This window comes from Phoca vitulina, unplaced genomic scaffold (assembly GCF_004348235.1).
Source record: "Phoca vitulina isolate PV1807 unplaced genomic scaffold, GSC_HSeal_1.0 scaffold7, whole genome shotgun sequence".
Classification (NCBI taxonomy): domain Eukaryota; kingdom Metazoa; phylum Chordata; class Mammalia; order Carnivora; family Phocidae; genus Phoca; species Phoca vitulina.
This window is the reverse complement of record NW_022589710.1, coordinates 9699646-9714856: the sequence shown is the minus strand read 5'-3', so window position 1 is coordinate 9714856 and position 15211 is coordinate 9699646. Positions and strand designations below refer to the sequence as shown.

Below are 15211 nucleotides of genomic sequence, written 5' to 3'. Positions count from 1 at the left end.
GGTTTCTGTGGCATTCACACATTTTGCTGGCTCCACTGACCTTGTTTACATCCACTGGACCTTTGTTATAAGCTGTCAGAATTCCCTACAAAAGTCCCTTTCTCTCATCTCTGTAAACTTTTCCAGAAGATGTTTGTATGGCAAAACATGTAGTGACTCACAACAGAAAGCTTCACTCTGATTGCCTGCTGGATGTAAATCCCACAATAGCACAGGCTGAACAACTTGACCCAGACTTTTCTGCAACTTTGGGAGTTGCAGTGTCTGCAACTTTGGGAGTTCAGAGACAATGAAGGGCACGTTAGGTCGGGTATCAACTAAGAAAACATCGCTGCACCGCTTTACAAAAGGTCCTGTGTATGCCCAGAGTGAGGCTTACCTGCATCTGCATCCTCATTTTCTGTCATAGCTAGCTAGAACATACTGCATTTTACACATTTTGTTACGCGATCTTCATGTCTCTTTTCAAAATAGAAAATGATAGCAATTTTGCTTTTATGCTAAAATTCTTGTAAAAACCTGGATACTATTCATCTATTTTTATTGAAGAAAGCCAATATTTTAAAGTATTTATATAAAACCCAAACTGTGTACACAGTCTGTTTTCATCATCAGTGCTGATATTCAACACAGCCTTATTTCCCAAACTGTAAAATTATATATGAGTGATGTGCTTTAATTACAAAACACTACTAAAAAATATATTTTTAAGTCTCTGTAGAGCTTTGGGAAGTGAGGACGATAAACTCACGAATTTTAATTTCCTCCATTACTTGGTTCAGTACTATTCACCCTTTGAGCACTCACCCAACACCCTGTGATTGACAGTCTCAAGGGACAATGGCCGAAGAGCACAACAGTATTTCCTAATGACTATCCTTTAGTACTTCAGTAACCTCGTCACTTTAGTAAGTGGTCGAAATGAGACGATTCTGTATAGTCTAGTCATATTTTTCCATTTTAGGTACATAAGGTTTTGGAGCTAGTTTCAATTCTACTTGCAAATAACTAATTCAGCTTTAATTCCAAACTTATTCATTCTAATATTCATAGTAATGTTGGATTTCTTATATCCAAATCCCAAATTTCTTATTTCTAATGATTTCCGTCATGATGGTTATAGCCATATCATGCCTTAAACCCCCATTTGAATCAGAAGGACACCTAATATATTATGTGGGGAAATCAATCAAAACAATTATTTAATTGAACTGGCCAGTTGTTGATTAGTCAAGTCAAAATGGCTGAACAACAGTCCTGAGTAGACAAAGCTTTGATCATGTTACTCTTTAATAAGATCCTTCATCTATAGAAGACTCTGAATAGCCCTAGTTTGGATCATTTGCTATATCTCAATTTAAATTGAGAAACCAGGCAAAAATAATAAGCCAGACTAAGCCAATGACTTAGTAGGACTGTACGCTTAGTTTTTCAGCAATACACACAATGCAGAGTACAGTACACATCATGGAAACCTAGAAAATTATTCACCACCACACCCCTGGCTGGCATACAATTTAGTTATCCTGGCTATCACAGTAAGTAAGTAGATTACATGAACACACATTAGCTCTGAAGATAAAAACATAAATTTTTCAGGAGGCATGTTATCCACCATTTATTATCATCAATACACTTTTAAAACAAATGCAAGGCTCAACCCTTTACTACTAGTAATATGCTGCTTACCACGTGGGTTCTAAAAAAGTCCCTAATTCCCTTCCAGTTCTGAAGCTCTTCACAGGGCTTGGCAAACTACAGCGTGCAGGTCAAATCCAGATTGCATTGCTATCTGTCTCTACACAACCCATAAACTAAGAATTAAAAAAAAAAATTTTTTAAATGGTTAAAAAAAACTCTTAAGATTTCACAGTATGTCATAATTAGAGTTCAGCATTCACAAATAAAGTTTTATTGACACACAGGCATACTCAGCTGCACACGGATGGTCTGGGGCTGCTCTCGCATTCTAACAGTAGAGCTCAGGAGCAAAGACTCCATGGCCCACAAAAGCATAAGTACTTACTATCTGCTCCTTTCCAGAACACGTTTCCCAACCCCCGTCCTAGAATCTGTTAACTAGTTTTTGTCTTGGCTTTCTAACTTCCCCTTCTGGGTGATCATTGGGCAGAGTGTGAAGACAGACAATATAACAGTAGTTCTAATTTTCAGTGAAGAAAGGAGGGAGAATAACCAGGGTGTACAACTGGGCTCGTGTGACTCCTTATTGATGGAAAGAGGTCGTTTATAAACTTTTTGAGAAAACTGTGTAAACAGCTTAATCAATGTTCTTTCTTCCATATCCCGATTGACATTGCAGTTGTCAGTTAATCACATTTCTTAAGGAATAAGACCAGGAACGAAGCCCTAGAAAAGGGTAAGCCTATGAGCACTCAACAGCGACCAGGTGAAAAAGCAGGAACCTGGGACAGAACAACATTTCCATTTGGGTAGAGGTCTGTTTTTCTTATGTTTCTGTCATTAGAGTACATTATAGTGCTTTAAAAAAAAAAAAAGAACCTTTTTATTTTGGAATAATTTTAGATTCACAGAATAGTTGCAAAGTTAGGACAGAGAGCTCCAATACACCGTTCATGCAGTCTCCCCTAATTTTAGCATTTAATGCCTTAAATGATTTTTTTTCATTGAATTAGGACTCCTTTGTCTTTGAATAGCCTCAAAATGTTTTGTGAATTTGAATACAGTAACATTTGATCTGAAAAGGGCTGGTCTCTACACATGAGCCATGTATGTGCACACATGTCCATGTACAACACAAGTGGGGAAAGGCTTGCGGTGACCTGTGCTGAACTGAGAAGGAAACGCTCTTTATTATGGAGGAAGGGTGCTGAATTGAAATTCCAGAGGTCTGAATCCTAGTTCCAAGTCTGTTATTGGCTTTGTTTATATCACTAGAGTTCTTTCTCTATCAGTTTTCTCAACATAATCGCAGGGGGACTGAAACAGATGATCTGTACACTCTTTAAGCCCCAAATTCTTTCGGCCTTCTTCTGCCCAGAGCCCAGGCGCTGACATTTGCTGACATATTATGGACCCAGAAAGGATGTGAAAAGCTGCAGTCAATCAGTATTCAAAGCCACATTAGTTTTCCAGGTGGAAGTCACTACATGTTTATTAAGGCACAGCCAAGAGTTATGCACAGTATCGAGAAAGCTGTTTCTGAAAATTAAAGCCACAGTACAATTTCAATCGTATAAAGCAGTCAGAGGTGACTCCTTCTTTGCTATACCCATGAAATATTGTTATCTGCAGAGCACTGAAACTATATATTGCTTTGCAACAGGTGATAGGACGAACAAAAACACGTTAAAGAAGTCCAGCCCTAAAGAACAGGGCACATAAACTTCAGAGTCTTAAATAAGTGAGTACAATGTGGTAGAAGGCAGTGCCATGACTAAAATATTACGTTATCAAGAACTGGTAGACTTCTTAAAATAAGTTGAATGTGACATGGAATGTAAGTACGTCCCCTAAGATTTTGCCAAGAGTAAAAAGCAAATCAAAAATATGTAAAGTTTTAGATTCATATTTTGTCTATATCATATATTTGGCACTTGGCTTATTTACTTTAAAATTTCACTGTATGCTGTCTTATTTTCCTCTTTTTATTTATAATGATTGCGTGCATGCAAATCTTGATAATCAGCAGATAAAATCTGTTAAAGAAGTAACTACATCATGTATTTTTGAACCCAAAGCACCAAGGAGACGCGAAACCTTCCTGTAAAGGGGAATTAGGTAAAAGAGAAGGAAAACAGAAATATTAGCAGAATTTTTATTTTGGAATAATTTTAGATTCACAGAATAGTTGCAAAGTTAGGGGAACAGCAGAATTAGGAGAAGTTAGAGCACGTGGCTTTTGAAATTACTAATCAACACCTTTAAAAAACCCCAAGGGTCTCAGGAGAAGCTAATTTGAGACAAAATTTGCTAAATCCTTTCTAAAAAATTGGGGTTTGGGATTAGAGAGTCAGTAATCACTCAGACCAGAACCACTCCCAAAATGAAAATTCATAGGAGAAACTGAGGACCAGAGAGGCCTTTCTAACCTAGGTCATATTGTTTATTTAATTTTATCAAAAGCTCTCATTTTCCTTCTTTTCTCCCTCCCTCCTTCCCTTCCACTTTTATTTCTCAATAAATGGTAAATATCTCCAAGGCCAGGACTATGCCTTATACTTTCTCCATATGCCCCCACAACAGCCTGCAGAGGACTCAGACAACTAAGAGAAAATACTCAGCTATTGGTCGAATAAACTTGAATTTATACACCCAGGACATGGGTTTCTTTTTTTTTTTTTTTTTTTTTAAAGATTTTATTTATTTATTTGACAGAGAGAGACACAGTGAGAGAGGGAACACAAGCTGGGAGAGTGGGAGAGGGAGAAGCAGGCTCCCGGCAGAGCAGGGAGCCCGATGCGGGGCTCGATCCCAGGACCCTGGGACATGACCTGAGCTGAAGGCAGACGCTTAACTGACTGAGCCACCCAGGCGCCCCAGGACATGGGTTTCTTAAGACTATTGTTTATAACTGTCAACTCCTTAGCCTGTACATTACATGAGAGAAAAAGGTTGGCAGCAGAAGGCAGCTCATCGTGGGGCAGGAGGTACCACCCCTCCTAGCTCCTACTCGATGCACTGTTTATTTTCCCTCTGGTTTCACACTATTCCTATTATTCTATTTTTCTTCCACCCTTTTTTTAACTCTTTTCTTTCTTCATCCTAGCCTATGACTTAGACTCACCCACAGTTCTCATCTCATCTCGCTAATAGCTATCCCAAGATACAATGTGGTACTATGTAATTTAATTTAAAATAAACATGGCTAAATACTTACTTTCCTGGGCCCTGTACGTGGAGATATAGACATGCACAAGATGTCCCAGACTGTTCCAAGTAGCTCACAGTCTAAAGACAGAGATATGTATAATAAGAAATGAATTATGAATTGATACTAAAGCAAAAAAAGACTCTAACAGTAACCTATAGGAACAAATGATTAATGTTCTGGGGAAGGAGAGAAAATTTACCCAAGAAAGTGACATGTGAGCTGGGTTTTTAAAGATGAACAAGGATCCAGCAAAACCAAAAGAAGGGGCATTCTGGTTAGTTGGTGGGATGTACAAAGGTACAAACAGATGGTTTGAGGTATTCAGTATTGCTAGGGACAAAGATGACGACAGCAGACAGAGGGACAGAGTGATGAATCCCGACACAGAATGCAAAAGTACTTGTGCACTCTTTTGTCCACATTTCCAAAAGTCTCCATAAAAAATTCTGAAGAATTCTGTCTTTTGCTCATCCCTCTTACACCGTTGCCTTCACCATGAAAAGAGCCTCTCCCAAATCTCTGCTGTCCCCTGACAGGTGGGACCTGAGCTGAACCCTGAGGAAGGAGGCAAGCCCAGACAGAGCTGTGGCAAGAAGTAAACCACCCAGCTCAGCTCAGCCTCAATCTGCCCACCCCCAGAAAGATACGGAGCAACCCGAGGAGCCAAAGCCTTGCGGCGCGCTGCTGAGATGGGCTGATGCCTTGCTGCCCTGGCCCTGGCTGACGAGCACAGGAGAGAATGCACGTGTTCTCAGTCATCACGCTCCCAACCTGGCTTCCCCTGAATCAGCGTTTGGAGCTGAGGGTAGCTCTGGATGCGCAACAGTGCCAGGCGCACTGAAGGTAATGGTGACCAGTCCAACTCTCTGACGGGGGCACGTGACAGGAAACTAGTAGTGCCCTTCCAGCCTTCATGCCGAATGTGGACCGGACCCCTCTGTAGAGAGCGAAGCTTCTCCTGAGAAAATAAAGAACTGCACAGAATTACAGTCTCAGAGGAGTACCCTGCCACCATCAAGTCCACATTTGTCAGAAAGCCCTTCATGCCCAGGCTCAGAGATGACAATCCTAGGGAAGCATGGCGATATAAACAAGGCTTGTCCTGTCATGACGTAAATATAATAAAGTAAAAGGCCAGTTCTTCAAGGAACTTCCTTCAGAAGTCATAACTTAACTAGAGAGATCTATAAGGATAACCACATGTAATTAAAAAGCCGTCCTGGAAGAATACCTAAGAAAAGGCAATTATATCCCATCATATTTCCATATACTAGCAAAACCTGGCACTTGCTACCAAAATAAACAGGAGAGAACATTGGCAGCTCAGCTTTTGGATGGCCCCATTTCCACTTGGTGCCACCCCTGACTTTGAAGATTTTATGTATGTATGTATGTATGTATGTATTTGAGAGAGAGAGGAAGAGAGAGGAGAGAGCAAGAGTGGGGGGAGGAGCAGAGGGAGAGGGAGAGGCAGACTCCATACTGAGCACAGAGCCTGATTCAGGGGCTTGATCCCACGATCCTGTGATCACAACCTGAGCCGAAACCAAGATTCAGACACTGAACCAACTGAGCCACCCAGGCTCCCCATGGTGCCACCCCTGACTTTTTTTTTTAAGATTTTTTTTTTTTTATTCATTTGAGACAGAGATACAGAGAGAGAGAGAGCAGAGAGCATGAGCAGGGGGAGAGGCAGAGTGAGGGAGAAGCAGACTCTCTGCTGAGCCAGGAGCCTGACGTGGGGCTCGATCCCAGGACCCTGGGATCATGACCTGAGCCAAAGGCAGACACTTAACGACTGAACCACCCAGGCACCTCCCATCCCTGACTTTAGATGGAGGTAAGTGAAACTGGAGACTACAGCAGGGAGTTGGGCCCCCAGTATACTGAAGGTGGTGGAGGCAAGAATAGGAACCAAATAAGAATCAAGTAGCTGTCTTTTATCCTGCTCTCCTACCCCTATGGGAAAGCTTTTGTTCAGAACCTAAGGGTTCAATCTGGGTACTACCATTTGCCTGCATAAAAAGAAAGAATACCACAGGCTGGTGTACATGCTGTGCACCGATTCTAAGAAATTGCATTTCATGTGGGGTTTTTTTTGTTTTGTTTGTTTGTTTGTTTGTTTGTTTTAAATAATGAGGAGTGGGACACTTGTCCCCAGGTATGAATGTTGGTTGGTAGAAGTAAATGTGTGTCAGCACACAGTAAAATGCCCGAACAGGAACTGGAAGACCTCTGAGCTGCTTAGACCAAGAAGAAAAATCACGTAGACAGTCTTGGATTCTCTACCTTTTATGGTAACAGAACCATTTTTATAAAATGCTATCTAAGTTTGGGGAACCACCAGTATAGTAGTAAAATTCAGTGTTACTCTGAAAGATGTCCTATACTCAGTTGCTACACATGACTGTTTTAAACAGATCCCTGAAACATGATCGCTAAAGTAACAATCTGGTCTTTGGCTACAGACAGATAATGCATTCCTCAAATAAAGACCTGCAGGTCTCTCCTCTCAGAAATATCTACCACTTTCGGGGCACCTGGGTGGCTCAGTCAGTTAAGCATCTGCCTTCGGCTCAGTTCATGATCCCAGAGTCCTGGGACTGTGCCCCACGTCGGGCTCCCTGCTCAGCAGAGAGCCTTACTTCTCCCTCTCCCTCTGCCTACTTGTGCTATCATTCTGTCAAATAAATAAATAAAATCTCTTAAAAAAAATAACTGCTCTTATTTAAAAAAAAAGAAATATCTACCACTTCCTTCACAATAGGAGCCTTACAGAGTGAAGGAAAATTCTATGAAAATAGTAAAGTTCTTCCCTCATGTGTTCAGTCAATTTTAATCACCAGTTGTCTTGCAATATTTTTCAACAGTTTCCTTCAAAAGGCTAAAAATGTCTTATATTTTACATATCTTAGCATTGTTGCCTGTCACACACATACACAAATCGTTGTTTAAAAGCTGAGATGCTTAAATTGAAACAAAACTTATGCTTACAGTGGTAAATATTCCTGGATTAATAGAGTTGTGGCAGATATACACCAAAAATTGACTGAAGTCTGTGATATTAAAAAGACAGAAAATTTATCTAGTTTTAGCAAATGTCAAATCAGCAGCTATTGCTTTTAAGATTAATAAAAGATGTAATGGTTTCTAGATAGCCTCTAAATAGAGATTACTATGAATGGAGAAGTGATTTACCAACAGTCACCACAATGAGATTTCTTTAAAGGTTACAATCATCAGTTATTTAGCTGAAACACTGCTGAGAATGCCTGGTCATTTCTTGAATAATGCATAATGTTCATTGTAGATTTGATCTGTATTATAACAATACAGATATTTCTAAAATAATGGAAAAAACTATCTGTTACCTTCCAATTGCTTAACATATCATTTCCATGAAGTAATTGACTCAGGACACATTACACACTGTCACCTGAGTGTTCTTTCTGCAAGCATAACTTGTAATAATCTATAAACAATGGGCTTCACAAAACAAACTCATCAACCTTTATAGACTTTTAAGAAAAGATGTGATGAATACAGGGCAGAGTGAAGGACCTTTCTGAAGCAGGAAATTAAAATGATTAAGTTTCTATATAGTTGTGTGGGACAAATTCAAATTCAAGCTTTGAAATTTAATTATTAATATGAACAACTCATCACATTAAAAAAAATCGCCTACAACGTGTAAGTACTTTTCATATAAATTTCCAAATGCCTTTAGGTTTATTCAAGAGACTGCTTGGAGAAGCACAAAGTATAATGCCTATCGTTTTACTGTTGGATTATGAACTGCACTTCACATGATGCTGCAGGCTATTTATATAACCTTGTTTATCCACATGAACTTCTTCAAGGGCACAACATAGAAGACCTTAATAAATTAAAATGAATTTCTTTTGATGTTGTTTCATGAATGTTTGATCAGAATGAGTAACAGGTTTGCATTAAAGAATGGGAGGAGAGCAATGAAATATACATCTATTGCACAGGAGACCCAGCTTACAGAAAGTGCCCACTGCATTCCTAGCAACTTTAGAGAGCCACGGTCAACGGGAGAGAGTCACTCTGCTTACACCTTCACTATCACCGTTTATAGGAGTGGGAGGACACGTGTATCAAATTGGATGCTCTGCCATCATCTGCGTGGAATTTTCAAAATAATCACATCGGTTATCTCCTTCCAGCCTCCTGAATACCCATCTCAACCCTCCCATTTCTCTCACTGACATCACCATGTCCTTCCATAGACCGAAATGCTCATGACAGCAGAGATCGTATTTTATTTTTTGTGTCCATCTTTATCATAAATATAGAGTTTAACTGATTTACCACAAAGTAAAAATGATTTATCAGTCCTAGTCAAAAGCTGAGAGGATCCTGACCTGGAATGTTCGATAAAGGATGCAAACCAAATATCATTTCTAGAAACAATATGGTGTGCTAGAGCACTAGACAGAAAGGCAAGACAATGGATTCTCGTTTTAAATCTAATACTTCACTTTAAACTGTTTCTAGATCGTTTCCCTTGTCTGTAAATGAGGGCATGGGTCTACATGAGCCAGAATTTTACATCTCTAAAAAGTCAGGATTCTAAAAGCAGGGTTATCACCTCACAGAAGAAGGGACAAACCACAGAACCATTTTCTACTTTGGTAACCACCACTATCAAGACAGCCTATCAACTGCCCACCCCTTTAAATTAAAAAATGGAAATAAAAGGTAACTGTGCTAAACAGGTTAAGCCAAGTCCAGTCCCTCAATCAATGCATCTCAAAGTGAGACCCAAGGATCTATTTTGAACATTCTGTGACTTCTGACTTGTTACACCTACCCTTATCATTTTGTATGATTTGAAATAAATATGATCACAGTCTACTGAATAAACTCTTATGGATACAACATACTTACTAAGATTATATTCACATCGTTAGCTCGGGAAGATCTGCTACAACTTTAGCATCTGGAACATAGATTGGTACATTACCAACTTGACATCTCTATTTTCAAGGGCAGAAGGGTTGTAAAAGGGCAGCATGAGTGTGCGTTGGTTTATTCGTACTTTGCTACCTTATACCGACATCCTGCCCTTAAAAACTAACTCTGCTGTATGTTCTTCTCAACCTCTCAGGCTCATTCTTCCGCTCCAGAGCAAGAATCTGTGAACTATGGCTTGTGGGCCAAGTCTGGTGGCAGTCGCCTGTTTTGTGAAGTATGGTTTTATGTGAACACAACCGCACCCTGTTGTTTACATATTGTCTATGGCTGATTTCATGCTACAAAAAAGCCTCCAACAGTTCCTAGATAGTCCATTACAGAAAATGTTTGCCCTGCTCTAGAGGGAAACAACCTGTTACAATTTAAATTCTAATTTTCCTTCTCTCATAAGCCTAAGGAACACAGTTTGTAAGTACCCACGTAGAGATATGAATAGATTCACACATGCATATATATGTGATTACACCTCTTAGCCCTCAATTGTAAATAGTCACTGCTTTTGATCCCTCATTTTAATTTGAATCCTCTAAGAGGTTACAGCTCCCCACCAGAATTCATTTCTCCAATAGCCAGGAGTACCGGGACTTCAAAGGTAGTTGTCAAGGTGTAATCACTTCACTAAAGAACCTAATTCCTTCCCCCAGAGTTGCCTAGAATTTTGCCAAATGTCCAGCTTTATGCCCACCAAGGATCTAGATACAAGGTCAGAGCACAAGAAACTAGCAGATCCCTTAAAGTCTAATGCCCTGAATAACACACCATTAAAGATAGAAAATCAATGGCCAATGTTATATATACATCAATAAACATATGCATGCATATTTATATGCTAAACATGCTATAAATTACTAGAAGTTTCACTAAACAGAAGAAAATACCTCTCTTATGTATCAGAGTGAAGAAGACCTAAAAACCTTTAATTAGTGTTTTAAGAATGCACCAAGGATTTGGAGGACAAATATATGTTTATATTTAAACAGTTTTTAGGCAATAGATATAGAGACTTGAAAAATTAATAAGTGAATTGTTTATCAGTCAGTAAAATCATTACTCAAAATGCCTACTATAGTTGGACTCTGCTCCCTTCCTCTCTTTGGTTACTAAAGACAGAAAATATTAGTTCCATCCTTTAAAAAATATCCTTATACTCCACCCATCAACAATAATTTGCATGTATTAGCATAACACAAATTAAACCCAAGAAGCACTTTAATGTAAGTCATCTCATTCTCATTTTTCTGAAACCTTATGTAAAGCTATAGAATATTTAGGCTGACAGACTTTTGGAAAATAAAAAATAAATAGAAGAGGTTTATTTCACCTTCACATGGTGTCTTTCTCATGCAGAGTTCAGATTTCCACATTTGTATCCCTTTAAAGGATTTGATATGCAGGAAAAGAAGAAAGGATGATGGTAAACATTTCATCTCAGAGACACCTACAGACCACCATATTCCAGAAGAAACAGGGGCTTAAAACTTACCTTTTACTGATGTGTTAGGTGGAGGGCCTTCCATTCGCAAGTTCCACGGAGGGTCCCCTTGGTTAGCAAAGTCCCTCATTTTCAGATAGCTAATTGTAAGTCGAATGATGGATGCCTTGTCAAGCTGGCTAGTGATGGCTGCAGGAAGAGGCAACAACTTGGCCAATTCATAGAACTCAAAATTTTCTTTTCCCCGGCGGGAGCGAGCAGCATCTCGGGATTTCTCCTTTCTCAGTGCTTGTAAACTGCAATCAAAGGATTGAAAAAGTGTTCTTTAGAACTTGTGCTTCTACATCAGATAGAAATTGTTTTCTTTTTATTTCCTTTTCTCCCCTGCAAAAATCTACCAGTCTTCTTCCAAATTTAGGACCACAGTAAAATGAATTCTAGACAATGTCCACTAAAACCACGTATTCTACCCCTGGATTTACATGCCATAAACTTATGTGCAGTGAAAAAAAATAGTTTGCTTATTAGGTTTTTTCCTCTATTTGGCCATGCATTGAGATATATTCTTTGTTGCTAAGACCTAAGATTTACAGGTGAAGCTTGATGTTATCACTAGAAGCAATTGAGAAGATGAGGCTAGTATTCATGTATCTATTCTTAGGCTAATGATTTTGTTCATTTCGTTGTTATCACTACGGGATCTTAAGCCATCAAAAGCACCCATTTTTAAAAATGTATTTCAGTTATCATCTTGGGGAACAAAGGGTAAATAAACATCAACATTTGTTGATTCTGTGAACTGTGTTTATGTCTTCCAACCCTCAATAAGGAGCACGACCTTAAGTCAGATAAAGAAAACATCCCATTGAAAATGAAGATTTCAATGTAACTTTATAAATGTGCTGGTAATTGGTTGATAAAACTTTAATTCTTTATTAATGAATATACATTAGTAGATGGATAGGTTCTCTAAGATACTGGAGAATAAAATACATTGCCCAGAAAAGTCAAACTTTAATATAAATTTAATGTTAGAAGATAAAGCCTTGTATGGGTTATTAAAACTTATCAACATTATAGACATATTACTTCACAGAAGATTCAAAAGGTGGGATCCAGCATTTTCCTTTAACTATTCATGTGCATTTCTGTTTGAAGTTTGCTCACATTGCTGAGGGCAGAATCTAGCACAACTGAAGTTGTGTTTGAGCATCTGACAGAATTCCATCTATTCTGAATTGCTCTGTTTTATGTCTGACAAGAAATAAAACCCAAATCAGACCCTGATGATAAGTAATTGGGCAATATTTACAGTATCAAGGTGCTATTAAATCATTTATAAGTATCTATTTTATGGAATTCTGAAGGCATTTTAAAAATCTGTGAATCTAGCTTTCTGGCTTCCCATTATAAAATAACAAGAAAGAGAGAAACAAGCAAGGAAGCAAGACCTGAGTAATAGATCAAAATGAGTTCAGCAATGTAGCTCCAATCTCTATTAGTAGAATATGGACAATAATACTTCATATGACATTATAGCATACATGATGTTTTACATGGCAGAAACATTGTATTCACGGCAGATACTTAGAATATCTTATTGAGTATCTACATAATTTAAGTAATGCCATCACACTCTGGTCAAATACTTGCTAAGCCAATATCCCAACCGGTTTCACTCTATTAGGAAAATATTCTACATTAGCTAAGTAACCTATTTCTCAGAACTAGAACAAGTTAATGTTATCATTTTCAGCATCATGGCAGTCTCAGATGACAAACCTTTGTCGCTTGATGTCTCCAGTGTTAACCTCAGGCAGAAACATCGCTAATTTACAAGGAAAAGGCATGTTAATGCCACTTATTTCCCCAAATCATGGCTGACCTTCATGCAGTTTTATAAACAGTCAATTCTGGCTTGTTGAAAATTATGTAAATAACGTGAGAGATGCCTTAAAATCTGACAAAGTTTAAGTATAACCAGGCTCTAGGTTAACATCTTAGGATAAAAGAACCATTCGTATCCCTCCCTTTATATAGTAAAGGCAATCTATCTAACACCATTTAGGTCAGCTGTGCCGAAAGAACTATGTCCTTTGACATGTTTTCTCTACCACTTGTCGAGGGCAGTGGTTCAAGTTCAGTGCTTTGCTCTCTTTGTGTTCTTGTAATCAAATAGTACTCCAGAAGGTAGGCTAAACTTACAGTTTTTGTTGTTGCTGCTGTTCAGTAAGTGAGTATGATGGAGCTCTAGAGCAGAGGTTATACATTCAAGGGCTCCCCGGGTTAAGGCAGGGAATGTCAATGAGTGAAGAGGCCTGATGGCCACGGAGGGGACCTGGGGGACAACAACTCAGGCAAAGGGACAGCATGCACAGTTTCAGCAGAGGGCTGTTCTAGAGGAAGGCACATGTGCTGTGGCCAGATTTTCAGTGTTGCTCTTTCTAGAGAACAAAATCTGAATTTTTATATGGCATTTCCAATTTTATGTTTTAATTTTATGTTAACTAATTAAAGTTTTAAAAAATAATGCAAGCCTAATAAAACATGTCACTTGGTCAATAAATGAGCAGGGATGCATTTTACAATCAGGTAAGAATTTGGGAGGACAATTTTGAAGGTAGTTTTACATGGATGTTATATGTAACTTCCCCTTTATACATGTTGCTCAAAGAATCTCAAATGGGTTCATTTGTTATCTAATTAACATTACCAATATTCATACTAGGAATTTCTCTGTTCAACTGAAGCAAGTAGAAGATTAGGCCACTATTCTGAAATTGATATTAATGCATAGGCTTATCAATAATTTAAGGGAAAAAAAAACTAATTCTATGGGGAAGGAGGTAAGCAAAACCCAAGATCACACAGAGCAATTCAATGGGCTCCAAAGGCTAGGTAGAGGAGAAATGGCTTCCTATTTCCACTCCAGAAAGGCAAATACATGGACACTAATGCCTCTCTGTGCCTTGCCTAACAACACTCTTGCCTAACCTAACTCTGACATTTGACTTATCTAAAATACCACTGGGCATGGGGCGCCTGGGTGGCTCAGTGGGTTAAGCCTCTGCCTTCGGCTCTGGTCATGATCTCAGTCCTGGGATCGAGCCCCACGTCGGGCTCCCTGTTCAACGGGGAGCCTGATTCTCTGTCTGCCCCTCACCCCATTCTCGTGCTTGCGCTCTCTCTCTCAAATAAAATCCTTAAAAAATTAAAAAATAAAATACCACTGGGCAGAACTTACTTCATGTGTTCCCGACCCACCTTCTTGTTGTTTTTCTCCATACCACCCTGACTCCCATATCACAGCATTATACAGACACCACAGTTGAGAAGACTTTCAGAGTAACAGCACTGTGTCTATAATAAGTAGTAACTTGTTTTGAGGGCAACAGCAATAAAATACAGTCAAAGGATTATAAAGGTTATACAGATGCTGACGGAAGAGATTAAGCTAAAGACCTTAAAACAATGACACAGATTGTGGATTAATCTTATACCTGCTTTTGTGAAATAGAGCCCAGTTGTAAGTAATTCTCAAACTGAATTGAGGACTACATTAAAACTTAAAATAAACTGTGTATTTGGACATTCTGTCCTAAACCAAAAATTACCACTATACTTCTAGAATGGAATGGTTGCACATGAATAAAATGTAAAGTGCTGGGGCGCCTGGGTGGCTCAGTTGGTTAAGTGTCTGACTCTTGGTTTTGGCTCAGATCATGATCTCATCAGGCTTTTGAGATGGAACCCTGGGTCCCACTCCTGCCCAGCAGGGAGTCTTAAGATTCTCTCTCCCCCTCGGCGCTTTCCTTCATTTGCGCACACACACTCTTTCTCTCAAATAAGCATATTTTTTTAAAATGTTGTGGTGCTGATCTCTGCCACATAAAAAATGATTAAACCTCAGATCAACAATAAGTTAC

The 15211-nt window shown here is 38.9% G+C and overlaps 1 protein-coding gene across 6 annotated transcripts in view; it reads right to left on the bottom strand.

Moving 5' to 3' along the window:
- NPAS3 (neuronal PAS domain protein 3) overlaps positions 1–15211 on the bottom strand; it is an 839936-nt gene that overhangs the window by 562786 nt on the left and 261939 nt on the right. For 4 of the 6 annotated variants that reach the window (XM_032404923.1, XM_032404926.1, XM_032404928.1 and 1 more), the window contains 2 exons: positions 11337–11581; positions 11175–11225 (listed from right to left, as the gene is read on the bottom strand). In XM_032404923.1, coding sequence (XP_032260814.1) covers positions 11175–11225; positions 11337–11581 — 296 coding nt within the window. The remainder of the gene's footprint in view (positions 1–11174; positions 11226–11336; positions 11582–15211) is intronic. The other 2 variants (XM_032404924.1, XM_032404925.1) reach the window with 1 other exon arrangement.